Source organism: Lindgomyces ingoldianus (genome assembly GCF_010093535.1).
Source record: "Lindgomyces ingoldianus strain ATCC 200398 unplaced genomic scaffold BDR25scaffold_13, whole genome shotgun sequence".
Taxonomy (NCBI): domain Eukaryota; kingdom Fungi; phylum Ascomycota; class Dothideomycetes; order Pleosporales; family Lindgomycetaceae; genus Lindgomyces; species Lindgomyces ingoldianus.
In genome coordinates this window covers 340,852-353,175 of record NW_022985174.1, presented here as the reverse complement: position 1 = coordinate 353,175, position 12,324 = coordinate 340,852, and the positions used below count along the sequence as shown (strand labels likewise).

Here is a 12,324-nt window from a genome sequence, read left to right as displayed (position 1 = left end):
GCTCGAGCTCCGACGCGTCACGTGTAACTCATCTTGGCGTGCACGGCTTCGTCATTCGCCGCGGCATCGTTCCCTCCTTCCAGGTAGCGACATTCACTACCTTCAACCGCTCCCCTCCAGGCCCCTCATACTACCCGCACATCCTTTCACGACTCTGGCTTCACTTTCTTCACAATACACATTGTCGCTAACACAATCCGGCTCCGTCCTCTAGCGTATCGCCCTGCTAAGTGGTCGCAATCATGTCATTCCAGCACTCCTCCGCCATGGAATCGCAGCCTACCAACTGGCGACGGGAAGACGACCCACAATATGCCGACGACCCCGAGTTCCGCGATCTCACCCAGGAGCTCTCCGACAAGCTCTTCTCCCTCACATCCAACATATCCCGTCTATCGAGCCAACTTGCCCTGCTTGGAACAAAGCGAGAGACGGAGCGGGTTCGAGAGCGAGTGCGCGACATCATCGATGAGACGTCCGCGAGCTTCAAGGAGATTGGAGAGGGGCTGAAGAAGGTTACGACGTGGCCGGACGTGGGGGTACGTCCATCGATAACAACCCTCACGGTTAGACAGAAGAAGACTGACACCTCACGATACAGCCCTCGCAGAAGTTCACCCAAGCGAAGCTAAACCGCGAATTCAAAGCCTCCCTCACCGAGTTCCAGCAGCTCCAGCGCCAAGCCATTGAAAAAGAAAAGGCCTCGGCCTCTGCCGCACGCGCCGCCCTCCAGGACCAATCCTCCCCCACCCAAGAACACGGCAGTTTCCAGCAGCAGCAGGAGCAGGAGCAGTTGCGGCTCGCATCTCAGGATGAGGTCGACTTCCAGGAATCCCTGATCATCGAGCGTGAGTCCGAGATCCGCAACATTGAGCAATCTGTCGGCGAGCTCAACGAGCTTTTCCGCGATGTGGCGCACATGGTGCACGAGCAGGGAGAGCAACTTGACATTATCGAGGAGAACGTCGAGGTTACGCACGATGCCAGCCAGGGCGCACATAAGAATCTCGTCCAAGCGAATCGGTACCAGAAGAGTGCCCGAAGTAAGGCGTGCATCCTCCTGCTCATCTTGGCTATCGTTTTGGTCATTATTATCTTAGCAGTTGTGTTGGACTAGCTTATATCTTGGGAGAAGAGGCATTTACTCCTTTGCAATTGGCATCAGCATTGTAATCTCTTAAGAGTCCTTATACCACGGCGTCGCGCGGCGTTATAGGCACCTGTTATGGCACGTTATTGCCTCCCACAGAACATAGTTAAGGTGGCGTTAATTTGTTAAATCTCTTGCTGGAATTAGAGAAATTGCCAAGAGAATGCTCGTTTCTGCATTAAATCAGGCCGTCGTACTCTGTCCCAAATGCCAACTTGCCAAAACTAGCACTCTACACTGACAGCCTTCCCGAGCCTCCGCTTGGACATGCCTTTCTATACACAGTTCGACGCCATGCAATTTACCATCAGGCTTGCTGAATTATGAGTGACAGACATATATCATCAAATCTAAATCGAGCCTTCTTCATGTTTTCATACATTCATCCCATACCCATACATAATCTTACAGCTCCATCCAGACAACCCCTCACACCGCTACAGTCCCACAAGCCTCAATGCTCTCATCTTGACTCCCTCCCAACTGTTCAGCTTTGGCCTCACATCAAGAAAGAAGTTCAACTCTTTCCCCGCCTTCTTCTCGTCCCTCCCGGCATAGAAATCAATGACATACTCGATCTTCTGTCCACACCGATCCACAACCCAGTCGTGACGGTCAAACGGCGCTTGATAGCCAATCAGTGTGTTCCACCGAGCACGGGGGGTAAGGGAAGATGAGAGACCGGAGAAAGAGGCAAGGCGGGGACCACCACAACTACAGAAGTCTATTAGCACTAGGCCCATTCATGGAGTTCCTAATAACCTAGCGCACGACCCTGAGATAAGGACAGAATGAACTTACGATTCAGAGCCCCTCCCTTTCTCCCACGCTTTGATCTCCACCCAAGCCCTCTCATTCACGGCATTATGGATCGGAACGATCGTCTGCATATCTGTTTCCCGCGCACTGTAGCTTTTCCGCTTCATGGCATTAAAGAACATTTCTTCCGAAGGGTAAATCCAGTTGCCAGTCTTCTTGTCTGCGCCCGTGTCTTGCTCGCTGTTCGCCGGTCTGCCTGCTGTCCCATCTTTGGACTCTGAAGGTAGCGCACGCGGTATGGAGGAGATTTCACGGTGCGTGCCGAGGCGCAGCGTGGAGAGCAGCCCGCGGGAGGAGGAAGGTGAAGGGGTTTGGTCTACTTGCGAGGAATCGCACCCATCAGACTGGAGAGGCGAATGTGGAGACTGCACACTGCCATCCGGGTTTTGCGATTTCGCCTGTCTAAGCCATTCTTCCCGAGTTTTGTGGTCGACGGGGCAGGCGGAAGCTGGATCTTGTTCGGAGGGCATGGATGAAGCTATGGAGGTGCGGGCGTGCAGTGCGGAGCTCTCGGTGATGCTATGGAAACTTTGCGTATCGAGGGGAGGTTCTTCAGCCACAGGAGTGTGGCGCAAGGTAAGTAGGTGGCGCAAGATAAGTAGATGCTCATTGGACGAGCGAGCGACAACAACCTCACCGCTTCGGAGGGGTCTATATAAATCTAGATTCACTCTGTCGTCTACATTCAATTGTGCGAGATTTGGTGGTTTTGGCTTCTCAAGGCCAGCTCTAGCTTCCCTCTTCTCTCTCTTCTTAATTTTACAGTGTTTTCAACCCCCCTCCTCCTCCCCAGTCCCCTTCCCTTCGCTATATACCCCTCCACGCCTCTTCATAAACAAAACTTTCTCCTCCCTAACCCCGCAACTCCCTAACTCCTTCTACAATGGCTGAAATCTACCGTGCCAGCACTACCGCCCCCGTCAACATTGCCGTTATAAAATACTGGGGGAAACGGGACCCAAAGCTCAACCTCCCCACTAACTCGTCCCTTTCTGTCACGCTCTCGCAATCAGACCTCCGCACCCATACAACCGCTTCCTGCTCTCCCTCGTACCCTGCTTCCGACTCCCTCCTCCTGAACGGCTCCCCGCAAGATGTGTCTGGCGCGCGAACCCAGGCTTGCTTCCGCGAACTGCGAGCATTGAGGAAACAACTCGAGGATGCAGACTTGGCGGTACCCAAACTATCGGCCATGCCGTTGAAAATCGTATCCGAGAACAATTTCCCCACGGCAGCCGGACTAGCGAGCTCAGCGGCAGGCTTTGCGGCATTGGTCCGCGCAATTGCAAATCTATACGAGCTGCCGGCTTCCCCGACAGCGCTGTCTCGCATCGCAAGACAAGGCTCTGGCTCGGCTTGTAGGAGTTTGTTCGGAGGCTACGTGGGCTGGGAACAAGGCTCCGCAGTTGACGGCTCCGACAGCGTAGCATTCCAGGTGGCGCCGGCGAACCACTGGCCAAGCATGCGGGCCATCATCCTCGTCGTCAGTGCTGCAAAGAAAGGCGTGAGCTCTACAACAGGGATGCAAGCCACAGTCGCCACATCCTCGCTATTCGCTTCACGAACAAGCGAGATTGTGCCGAGGAGAATGGCAGAAATGCAGAAAGCGATTCAGGAGAAGGATTTTGAGACTTTTGGAAAAGTGACCATGATGGATTCGAACTCCTTCCATGCTACCTGTCTGGATACGTATCCGCCTATCTTCTACCTTAATGATGTGTCTCGTGCCGCCATCAAAGTTGTTGAAGAAATCAACGCTTCCGCTGGCAAAATCATCGCAGCGTACACTTTCGACGCCGGGCCAAATGCTGTGATTTACTACCTTGAGGAGAACGAAGTACAGGTGGCAGGATTGTTCAAGGCGATGATGGGGGAGAAGGAAGGCTGGAAGAGTGAAAGGGGGGAAAAGGTCCAAGGGAACGAGCAGGCGTTCCAGGCCGTAGAGAAAGAGGCCGGCGTGGCGGTGGCGTTGTTAAGAGAGGATGTTAGTCGGGTCATTCTGACTGGTGTTGGAGAGGGCCCAGAGAAGACGGAGGAGAGCTTGATTGATGAGAAGGGGCAGCCTACTACTTGAATTGGAAACGAACTGGTAGGTGAAGGCCTGGGAGATTGAGCTAGTAGATACCCGTGATAACGATCGAATCGGAGCGTTGGTCCCGAGACAGGAACGCAGCAGAAATCAAAGTTTTAGTCAGAAATGACATCGCTGTCAAAGAACTCTATACTCCAAAAAAGTAGATATGTTCGTGTCGGCTAAGTATAGCCTGCTGCGACACGCAGCTAAGTTGCTGCTCGCACACCCAGAACGCCGTCATGCAATATGATATGGATCCAGTACCATCAAACCCATTATAACCGCGACCGCTCGGCTAAACTTCTACAAGGCAGAGAAATACAGAAATTCGCCAGACACCATAGGCCTTTAGGTCAACGCACATTATGCTTATCGCTAATGATACTGCTAATAAACTCCCAACTCCTTTAATCTCTTACAGTTCTTCTTCTCCATCTGCCTCGCCGCCCTCAACTTGTCCTCATCATCCGAAAGCCAGCCACGCGCTTGCTGCATGAGTCTTGCTTGCTGCTGGTGTTCGTATTCGCACTGCACTGTTAGTGAATGCACATATTTAGTCTCCGCCATTTCATCCAGTCTCCGCCACTTCTTCGCGCTGTAATCTTCGACATCAATGGGGTTTACCCAATAAGGAATCTTTAAGCGCAGCGAGGTGCGATGGTATGTGGCGGGGGGTTTTGGGCCTTCGAAAACGATGGAGGCAGCGGGCGATGAGGTATTACCGCTAAAAACCGAGGAAAGAAGAGGGAGAATGAAGAGAAAGAGAAGTGGGAGGAGAGAGGAAAGCGCGCTGGATAAGCTGGGCTGCGGCTCCGAGCCAGGCGGCTGTGCGGTGTCAGGACGTCGTCGGGGTCGTCCACCGCCAAATTGGTGGACGCGGATGCCAGGACCGCCGCCCAAGTTGAAGACAAAGCCAGGTCCGGTGTCGAAGATACCGCCACCTGGGACTCTATATCAGCATACGTCGCCATCGACAATAGAGACTTGAGTGTTTGAAAATCGCAGGGACATACCAAACGGTCCTCCGAATCCACCGCCCATGCCTCCTCCGAAGAACTGCCTGAACATTTCTTCTGGCGATATCTCCTCTTCCCACATGGGACCTTGTCGCTGCGCGCCAGACGACCGTCCGAAGTTGCTGAACGGTGATGCGCCGGCTGAGGAAGCGCCTGGGAAGCGAGCATCGGGGTCACCGCCAAAACGATCGAATTTCGCCTTCTTGTCCGGGTCGGAGAGGATTTGGAAGGCTCTGGAGACCACTGTCTCTGGATCAGCTACAATGTCCACAGTGACATAGATCGACCCCTTCCCGCCCAATTAATCCGCATTCACTAACTTGCGAATAGGAAGAGAAATAGTATGCATACTCTTGAACGCATCATCTGCCCCGTCATACCCATTCTTGTCCGGATGCGTTAATAAGCTCAACTTCCGATAGGCCTTCTTGATGTCGCCTTCACTACACGATGATTTAACCTCCTCCAGTCCTAGAATCTCGTAGAAGGCGGTCGGCGAGCATCGCTTTATGCGGATGACGGCTGCTTTTTGTTCGACAGTGAACGCTCGGCCTGCGCTGCCGTCGTGATGTTGTCGGTTTTTTGCATCACCGTTGGGTCGGGGGTCCGCGCCGCTGGCCTTTGCGGACATGGCTGTGATGGACGTGGGTGTTGTTGTGAACTAGGCCGAGGGGGCCGGGGAGCAGTTCGGCGCCGATTTTCAAGGCAAGCGGCGGTGATATTATTATTAGTTGCGGAAGCAGGTGTAGAGGGGGTGTTGGAATAGGAGGTGGGTGGGATAAGGGTCTGGAAGTTTTGGACTTGGTTGAAGTGGCCACACGGCTGCCAGGAACAAGCGTGCGCACAGACCGTGCATGTCATTGACTTTCCAGACTTAGGATGAATGCTATTGCAACTTTCGCTTCACCTCACCACAGCATTCTATATCAAATCCACTTCCGAATCTCTTTCGAACACAATGGCAGAAAATACCGCCAAACAAGGGGTTCTCAAATCCCTCCGTGACTGGGGAGGTTCGTCATCTACACCACACCCATCTATTCTTTCTCACGTGCTTCGGCCTTTACCAATACTCACCTGCCATATCTAGAAAATTCCGTCCCTCCAACCCTCCTCGCAACTCTCATAACGGCCCAGCATATGCGGCCCTTCCAGCCCCTCCCCATGATGTTCCCTCCCGTCCTCTTGTTCTCAAGTTACTTGAATTTGAGTGACTACAAGACTGATGCTGCGGGCATCACGGCCGCGTGGAGTGGTCTGTATGCGCTTTTGGCGCTGAGGAGGAGTACTGTAAGTCTAAACCATTTTCTGTTGAGATTGAGCATGAGATTTTGGAACTAACGGATGGATGTGCCTCTGCGCAAGTGGCCTTAGCTAACGAATGCTTAGGGACTGAGGAAGAAGTTCACAGTACGAGGAGTCGTACGAGGAGCTTCATTGGGCCTTTGTGCAGCAAATGTAGCGGGCTGTGGCTTAGCCTACATTTTTGGACAAAGAGAAAAAGAGGGATTGTCAAAAAAGGAATGAATGTTAGATGTCGCCCTACTGTACCATATTGTAATTGTAAATCTCAATTTGACTCGACGGGGACGTATTCGCATATATACTAGGTATTAGGGGCCGGCTGGGATGTTCATGTATTGTTCCATTTCCGTAATCCTAATGTTGACCTATGAACCGGCACTACCTTGGTGGAGTAATGGCTTCATGGCTTCATGTATATCTCAAGACCTAGCTATAGTTCGTCGCTTGTTCCACAAATGATAAGTACGCACTAACCAGGTCATCTTCACTTCTGCCATCCTGACCCTCTATCCTCGAGAATCATGCGCCATAACGCCTCGGATGCACAGCCATAACAATAGTTCCGGTCCCATGCCATCATCGATTGCCTACGACGTATCCATTGGATCTCCACTACCGCCAGCAGTATTCCTCGAGGCCAATCGCAGGGCCTTCTTCTCAGTCTTCCAGGCCCGAATCTTCTCTTTCAGCTCCGTGTTAGGAACTACTTGGTCGATGGTAAGAGGCACACGATTAAATGGGTCATTAGGATCGCTCAAAAGATGGCTCCGAATGGTGCTGCGATCGACCGTTTGCTTGCTCGATGGCAAGATGACAGGGTCTTCCATGAGCGACGCCATAATAGGATCACTGAATTCGTCAGGAATCTCTCCGAGATCCGCCTCCTCATCATCAGCCTCATCTTTCGCAGCTTTAATCCGCTGGGCAAGTTGTTCCCAATCCTGAAGCTGCTCGGGAGACTTGAGAGTATAACGCTGCAAGATGTTCATCGCAGTCGTGAAATTCTCAGGCTTGTATGATCGGCCGTCTGTTGCGACGGAGTCAATGAACCGCTTCTTATCCTTCAGATTCAAATAGACGTCGGATATCTCCGAGAGCATCTGTCTCGGGTTCCACCCGTACTCCTCAGCTTTGTCAACCTTCAGATTCGCTTTCTTAGGACCAACAAGTGCATCCAGGTTATAGTCCAACATATGGGCTAATCTCTGAACAATTTCGGGCATGGTAAATGAGTCCCCGAGTGCTTCTGTGAAGAGTTTTAACATGGATACGGTTTCATTGGTTAGCTGCATGTAGCTCTTTGCTTTTGACTCAGCAGCTGCCAGTTTCTCCTCGTTCTCTTGTCGAGTGTTTGTATCCATGTCATCTGGTGAGTTCTTGAGTAGCTTCGAAATCTCATGAATCTGCGTGAAAGCCGTGAACGACTCGTCTAGAACAAATGTGACGTCATTCAGGAGAAGATTGACGAAGTGAACGAAGAAGTCTAGATTAACACTACAAAAAGATTAGTCCTTGATACAATGAAGACGTAAGCTATGATACGTACCGAGCCTCGGTACCAAGATTCTCCCGATAGACAGGATTCGGCCAGATACAGCGGATTACTTGGAAGATCTCATAACGGATGTTGAACTTGTCATAAAATTGAGTGTGTGCGCCGGTGCTCTCACATTCGATGTAAAACTTCATAAGGGCATGGAGTAAGTGCTTCGTCGCAAAATCGTGAGCAAATAGAACATCCCCTAGGACGCCTCTTGAACGACCATATACAGCCCACACACCATGGTAGAGAATTGTGACAAGACCCGATTTTAAATACGGGTTCTTAATGTACTCGGAGCTTCGTAGAAAGGTGATACAGACCATCATCAGCTCTTCGCACTGCGTAGAGGTGATGATCTGTGGCATATATCTGGTGATGAACTTGAAGTTGTCGACAATGTCCTCTAGGAAGTACTCGGGCAAGCACTTAAATGCCTGCGGTTGTTCGGCCGGCAAAGGCAGCTGAAGGGGAGTCCGAGGAAAGTCAAGATTTGGAGAGACCAGCCTCAGCAGCCATACTATGACATAACGCATCAACTGCATTGACCTCGCTTGGGAGACTTCATCTAACAGCACCCCTTGAGTTGCCAAGATCGTGCAGTGGCCTTTCTCGATCTGATCTTTGATCTTCTTCACATGGTTGTCGAACAGCGCCAGCTGCATTGGATTCTTAAGTAGTGTTAGCGTGAGCCTAGTTCCAAAGGAGGGGATAGATATCTTACCTGCGCGAACTTGTGCCGCTCGACTTCCATTTTTGCGAGCTGCTTTTCTAGCCACTTCACATCTTTCTGTAGTTGTGATAGCTTGGTGTTCGCCGCTTCCGTTCCATAATGATGAGCGGCTACTGTCAAGAAGAATACTTCAGTGATGAAATTAGTCGTTCCTCCCGTTTTCACGCTGTAAAATTCATCTGAGGCATGCTGGTCGGCATTAATCTTGGTTTCATCCTCGATCTCAACGCGTGGGGAGCGACGAAGGTAATCAATGTCAATCCGGTCAATCTTGGAGAAAGTGGCATCCATGAAAGGCTCGCACAACCGGTCAAGAACGACCGTGACGTTTACCATGAACCCATCGGACGAGACCTCTTTCGCGTCCACTTGTAAGGCCCTCCGCTTGTGGTTCGCATTCACGGTCTCCGCAAACCAATTCAATATCTTCTCTCTAGAATCTTTGACTTTGATAAAGCAGTTTGCAATATCAAAGAGCTCATCTTGGTGCGTCTGAAGAGTCATGCGAAGGGCTTTCTGCGAATTTGCAATATATCCCTTGTCCCGAGTAGTTGGACTCGAGAAGTAGTTCAGCGCAACTTCGCCTTGCATAGGGGAGAGTCGAAAGAACGGTCCCAGGAGGGTCCTGTTCTCGAGATGTTGGGGCGCAACGTCTGGTGGAAGGAATTTTGCAGACTGACTGAGCGCAATGAGCAGGGGCTGGTAGCGTACAAAGTTCCGCATCGCCAGGAGGTAGGGTTTGTAGTCGTCATTCATGGACATCTTAGCCAGTTGCCGACAAAGTTGCTCCATTGCACCAACAAGGACATCCTTGACACTTTCATCATCATCGAATCGAGCAACGGCTTCGCTGAGGAAATCGTGACAGAGCCCGCGATCGTGTTCGGAGTCGACCAGGAGATGTTCAGCCAGTGGGTTCAATGCGGGGGGATCCTCGCCAAACATGTCAGGTATTGTTACAGTAAAGATGCAGTAGCTGAAGCAAAGCCGTCGGGCTTCCTTAACCACGGCATACTTCGGGTCTTTCTTGTTGTGCATTCCCCGAAGCATTCTCGATACCCTCTTCCAGCATCCTAGAAGATAGTCGAGGGGTTTACCTTCAGACTTGCTTGATGCCGCCTCTAGAATCGCCTGATCCAATGTGTCTGTCGTCAACCTGAGGGGCCTGCCGTCATCCTCCAGGTCGGCCTTGACGCCCTCCGCGAAGTATAACCGGTGTCCATGTGCATCCTGGGTATAGTTCGGATCCAGGGTAACCCGAAAGATGCTGCTGATGGTCCTATCTCCCCAGGCTTCAATGCTGCTATCCTGAGCTGTCAACGCAGCCCGGCCCTCAGTGACGTTCTGCGGAGGGGGCTTGGACTTGATGTTTATTCGAGAGGCAGGCTTGCCCTCGGCTGCCATGCCTATTTGGGCGAAGGGGTTCGGTTCCGATGCGTCTCGGGCCTGGTACGGTGGTTCTACAGCGGTTGGCGGCGACTGGTTCTCGTCGGGCTTCGGTGTCGAGCTACTGGAGGGTGAAGCTGTGGGAGCTGGCGAACGACGGGGGCTTCCGTTTGAGCCCGATGGGCCACTGAGCTTTGCAAGGCGCTTTGCTCGAATCTACTCTTTTGTCAGCTCTGTGGATTAGAAATGCGGAGGGCAACTGTACCTTGTCGGCGTCCGACATAGTGGAGTCTTGGTCAGCCATGTTGGAGCTGTCTGGAATTGTTGTGTCGGAGGTACTGGAGACAGCAAGTCAGAATAAATATGACGCTCAACAACGACGGTGATTCAGTTCGTGAGGGAAAGTTCAAGGGTGGTGGACGGGCTTTAGTGCCTGGGAACCTAGTCGTCGGCTGTGAGGCGTCACCAAACTGCTTCCCCCGCCACACTTAACTTCCACCAGAGCACGTGCCATGCGGGATATCGAACTTGTTAGAAGCCAAGCGAACTCGAACCTTTCAGTGCTGTGCACGGATTACTCGCCAGAGTAGAATGGCGTGTGCCGCTACTCGTTACACATAATAGAGGTTTGATTTTTAAGGGCAGTCAATGACTGCGATTGCATTTCTTGCTGGGAGTACTGAGACTTTGAAATTGCACCGCCAACACAGCGGAAGCATGTATCTCTCAATCATGTCCTGCATCCTATCATTTTACATGGAACATGTCGGGGGCTATTCCGGACAGAAGTTTGCATCCCGTTAGCCTTTTCTATGACTCTAACACCATGTATGACTGCTCAGAGCAGCCCTGTTAATTCTCAGTGGGAGATGCGGATATGCTAGGGAATGCCTCAAGGCAACACTGTGGGCAGTCCCACTATCGACCAGTCGCAAAGCGCAGCAGGACTGTGCTCCGACGATGTGCAGCTGCAGGACAACATGATTTAACAAGAAACTCTCGCTGGTGGACTTGGACTCGTTCTGCCTTGTGGGTTCCATCGCAAAAGCGACTCGAAATGGTAATATTTTGGCCTCCAGTAGCGAAGGCCTCCCTCCCATTTAGCCACAGAGGCTGGCCCCTTATGGCTGTGTAGGCCTGAAGGAGCCCATCTTGCTCGAGTATTGTCATAGGACAGCCCGATGGACTGATGGCTCATGAAGAGCGGTGAAGTAGCGGGAATGATAGAGTTATCAAGTTGTTGTGTCGTTGGATTTACGTGCAAGGACGTGGTTAAGCGGGTCTGGGGGAGATGCAGGGACAACCAGGCTCATCAATCCGAGCCTTGACAGGTGGATCCGCGCAACAGGACCTAGAGCTCCCGACGCCCGTCGAGAGGAGGAAACGCAGTCAAACACATCCAATAACCCTAAAAGCTTCTCCAAGTGGTCTCCAGGGACCAAAACAATGCTGCCAAGGTGGGACCCGCAGCTAGCGGGCGCCGAGGCGATGGTCATTCCTCCTGTGGGAATAGGCGCAGGCCGGTGAAGCAGACAACAATGAAAGGAAAACACGGGACTGAGACCGGACGACGGTAATGACGCATCACACAAGGTTGCAACCAGACGCCCCGCGCACCTCCGCAGTTGGCAGGCCGGCACATGTCGAGGCGCAGGCCAGAAGTGGACAGCTCGATGAAGCGCAGTTGAGCGGGGAGCTGAGTTTGCCCTCTGGAGCCTGGTACTAGAGCGTCAATCAGAGAGGGTTCGTGGGCCGCTCCACTGCAACAGAGGTGAGCAGAGGTGAGCAGAGGTGAGCAGAGGCGGGCATCGGGCGGGCGAATGATGGGCCATCGCCATCTCAAACACTGTGCTGAAACGATTCTTGCTTTCACGGCCGTTGTCGTGGGTGATGACGCGCCACCCAGAGCTGTTGCCGCGGCGCAGATAGCGGCTGATGGGCAGCCCAGGCAAGGAAGAGCGCGTCTCCCTTCACTGCGGCGGACTCCTCTGGTGAAGGCAGCGGGGACCTGGGGGACATTAGAGCAGCAGAATAATGGCACGGTGCAGGACGACGAGGAATAAAGAGAGATGCGCTCTAGGCGGGCGAGGAGGAAGAAGAAGAAGAAGATGATGATGATGATGAAGAAGAAGAAAGCAGCGTGGCTTTATCGGCCACGACGCATTTGCAGTGACCAGCTATCTCCAGGGCTGCCAATCTGGAGTCCTGATGCGCCCGCCTGGAGTGTGAAGCCGCTAAAGCCCGACTTGGGGTTGCTGCTTGCTTGCTTGCTCGCTCTGGCACTTCCACCTTCGCCTGCTC

At 52.4% G+C, this 12,324-nt stretch overlaps 6 protein-coding genes across 6 annotated transcripts; 3 read left to right on the top strand and 3 right to left on the bottom strand.

The window, feature by feature from the left end:
• The first annotated feature begins 87 nt into the window (after window positions 1–87).
• BDR25DRAFT_285136 (t-SNARE) lies at window positions 88–1,291 on the top strand. Its single transcript, XM_033688161.1, has 2 exons — window positions 88–539; window positions 602–1,291. Exons 1-2 carry the CDS (start codon window positions 243–245, stop codon window positions 1,115–1,117), a joined length of 813 nt encoding a protein of 270 aa, XP_033548447.1. The 5' UTR covers window positions 88–242; the 3' UTR covers window positions 1,118–1,291.
• Window positions 1,292–1,399: 108 nt separating this feature from the next.
• BDR25DRAFT_260066 (cytochrome c1 heme lyase-like protein) lies at window positions 1,400–2,462 on the bottom strand. The gene is made up of 2 exons (XM_033686626.1): window positions 1,952–2,462; window positions 1,400–1,864 (listed from the first exon to the last, which is right to left on the bottom strand). Exons 1-2 carry the CDS (start codon window positions 2,437–2,439, stop codon window positions 1,588–1,590), a joined length of 765 nt encoding a protein of 254 aa, XP_033548446.1. The 5' UTR covers window positions 2,440–2,462; the 3' UTR covers window positions 1,400–1,587.
• A 390-nt stretch (window positions 2,463–2,852) lies between these two features.
• Window positions 2,853–4,058, top strand: BDR25DRAFT_333723 (diphosphomevalonate decarboxylase; the record flags this gene model as incomplete). The annotated part of the gene is made up of 1 exon (XM_033692864.1): window positions 2,853–4,058. One exon carries the CDS (start codon window positions 2,853–2,855, stop codon window positions 4,041–4,043), a length of 1,191 nt encoding a protein of 396 aa, XP_033548445.1. The 3' UTR covers window positions 4,044–4,058.
• Window positions 4,059–4,430: 372 nt separating this feature from the next.
• Window positions 4,431–5,690, bottom strand: BDR25DRAFT_222083 (DnaJ-domain-containing protein; the record flags this gene model as incomplete). The annotated part of the gene is made up of 3 exons (XM_033685053.1): window positions 4,431–4,992; window positions 5,062–5,302; window positions 5,411–5,690. The coding sequence occupies 3 exons, from the start codon at window positions 5,688–5,690 to the stop codon at window positions 4,431–4,433; spliced, it is 1,083 nt and encodes a 360-aa protein (XP_033548444.1).
• A 276-nt stretch (window positions 5,691–5,966) lies between these two features.
• On the top strand, window positions 5,967–6,782 carry BDR25DRAFT_260057 (uncharacterized protein). Its single transcript, XM_033686625.1, has 3 exons — window positions 5,967–6,072; window positions 6,150–6,349; window positions 6,449–6,782. The coding sequence occupies exons 1-3, from the start codon at window positions 6,018–6,020 to the stop codon at window positions 6,584–6,586; spliced, it is 393 nt and encodes a 130-aa protein (XP_033548443.1). The 5' UTR covers window positions 5,967–6,017; the 3' UTR covers window positions 6,587–6,782.
• Window positions 6,693–10,468, bottom strand: BDR25DRAFT_303110 (uncharacterized protein). Its single transcript, XM_033689941.1, has 4 exons — window positions 10,289–10,468; window positions 8,629–10,239; window positions 7,911–8,575; window positions 6,693–7,858 (listed from the first exon to the last, which is right to left on the bottom strand). The coding sequence occupies exons 1-4, from the start codon at window positions 10,325–10,327 to the stop codon at window positions 6,952–6,954; spliced, it is 3,222 nt and encodes a 1,073-aa protein (XP_033548442.1). The 5' UTR covers window positions 10,328–10,468; the 3' UTR covers window positions 6,693–6,951.
• Between the last annotated feature and the right edge of the window lie 1,856 nt (window positions 10,469–12,324).

Coding starts and splice junctions, on each gene's coding strand:
- BDR25DRAFT_285136 (XM_033688161.1), top strand. CDS start 243: ATGTCATTCCAGCACTCCTCCGCCATGGAATCGCAGCCTACCAACTGG. Junction 540..601: donor CGACGTGGCCGGACGTGGGG/GTACGTCCATCG, acceptor CTCACGATACAG/CCCTCGCAGAAGTTCACCCA.
- BDR25DRAFT_260066 (XM_033686626.1), bottom strand. CDS start 2,439: ATGCCCTCCGAACAAGATCCAGCTTCCGCCTGCCCCGTCGACCACAAA. Junction 1,865..1,951: donor AAAGGGAGGGGCTCTGAATC/GTAAGTTCATTC, acceptor AGACTTCTGTAG/TTGTGGTGGTCCCCGCCTTG.
- BDR25DRAFT_260057 (XM_033686625.1), top strand. CDS start 6,018: ATGGCAGAAAATACCGCCAAACAAGGGGTTCTCAAATCCCTCCGTGAC. Junction 6,073..6,149: donor ATCCCTCCGTGACTGGGGAG/GTTCGTCATCTA, acceptor TGCCATATCTAG/AAAATTCCGTCCCTCCAACC. Junction 6,350..6,448: donor TGGCGCTGAGGAGGAGTACT/GTAAGTCTAAAC, acceptor ACGAATGCTTAG/GGACTGAGGAAGAAGTTCAC.
- BDR25DRAFT_303110 (XM_033689941.1), bottom strand. CDS start 10,327: ATGGCTGACCAAGACTCCACTATGTCGGACGCCGACAAG. Junction 8,576..8,628: donor AGCGGCACAAGTTCGCGCAG/GTAAGATATCTA, acceptor ACACTACTTAAG/AATCCAATGCAGCTGGCGCT. Junction 7,859..7,910: donor AATCTTGGTACCGAGGCTCG/GTACGTATCATA, acceptor ATCTTTTTGTAG/TGTTAATCTAGACTTCTTCG.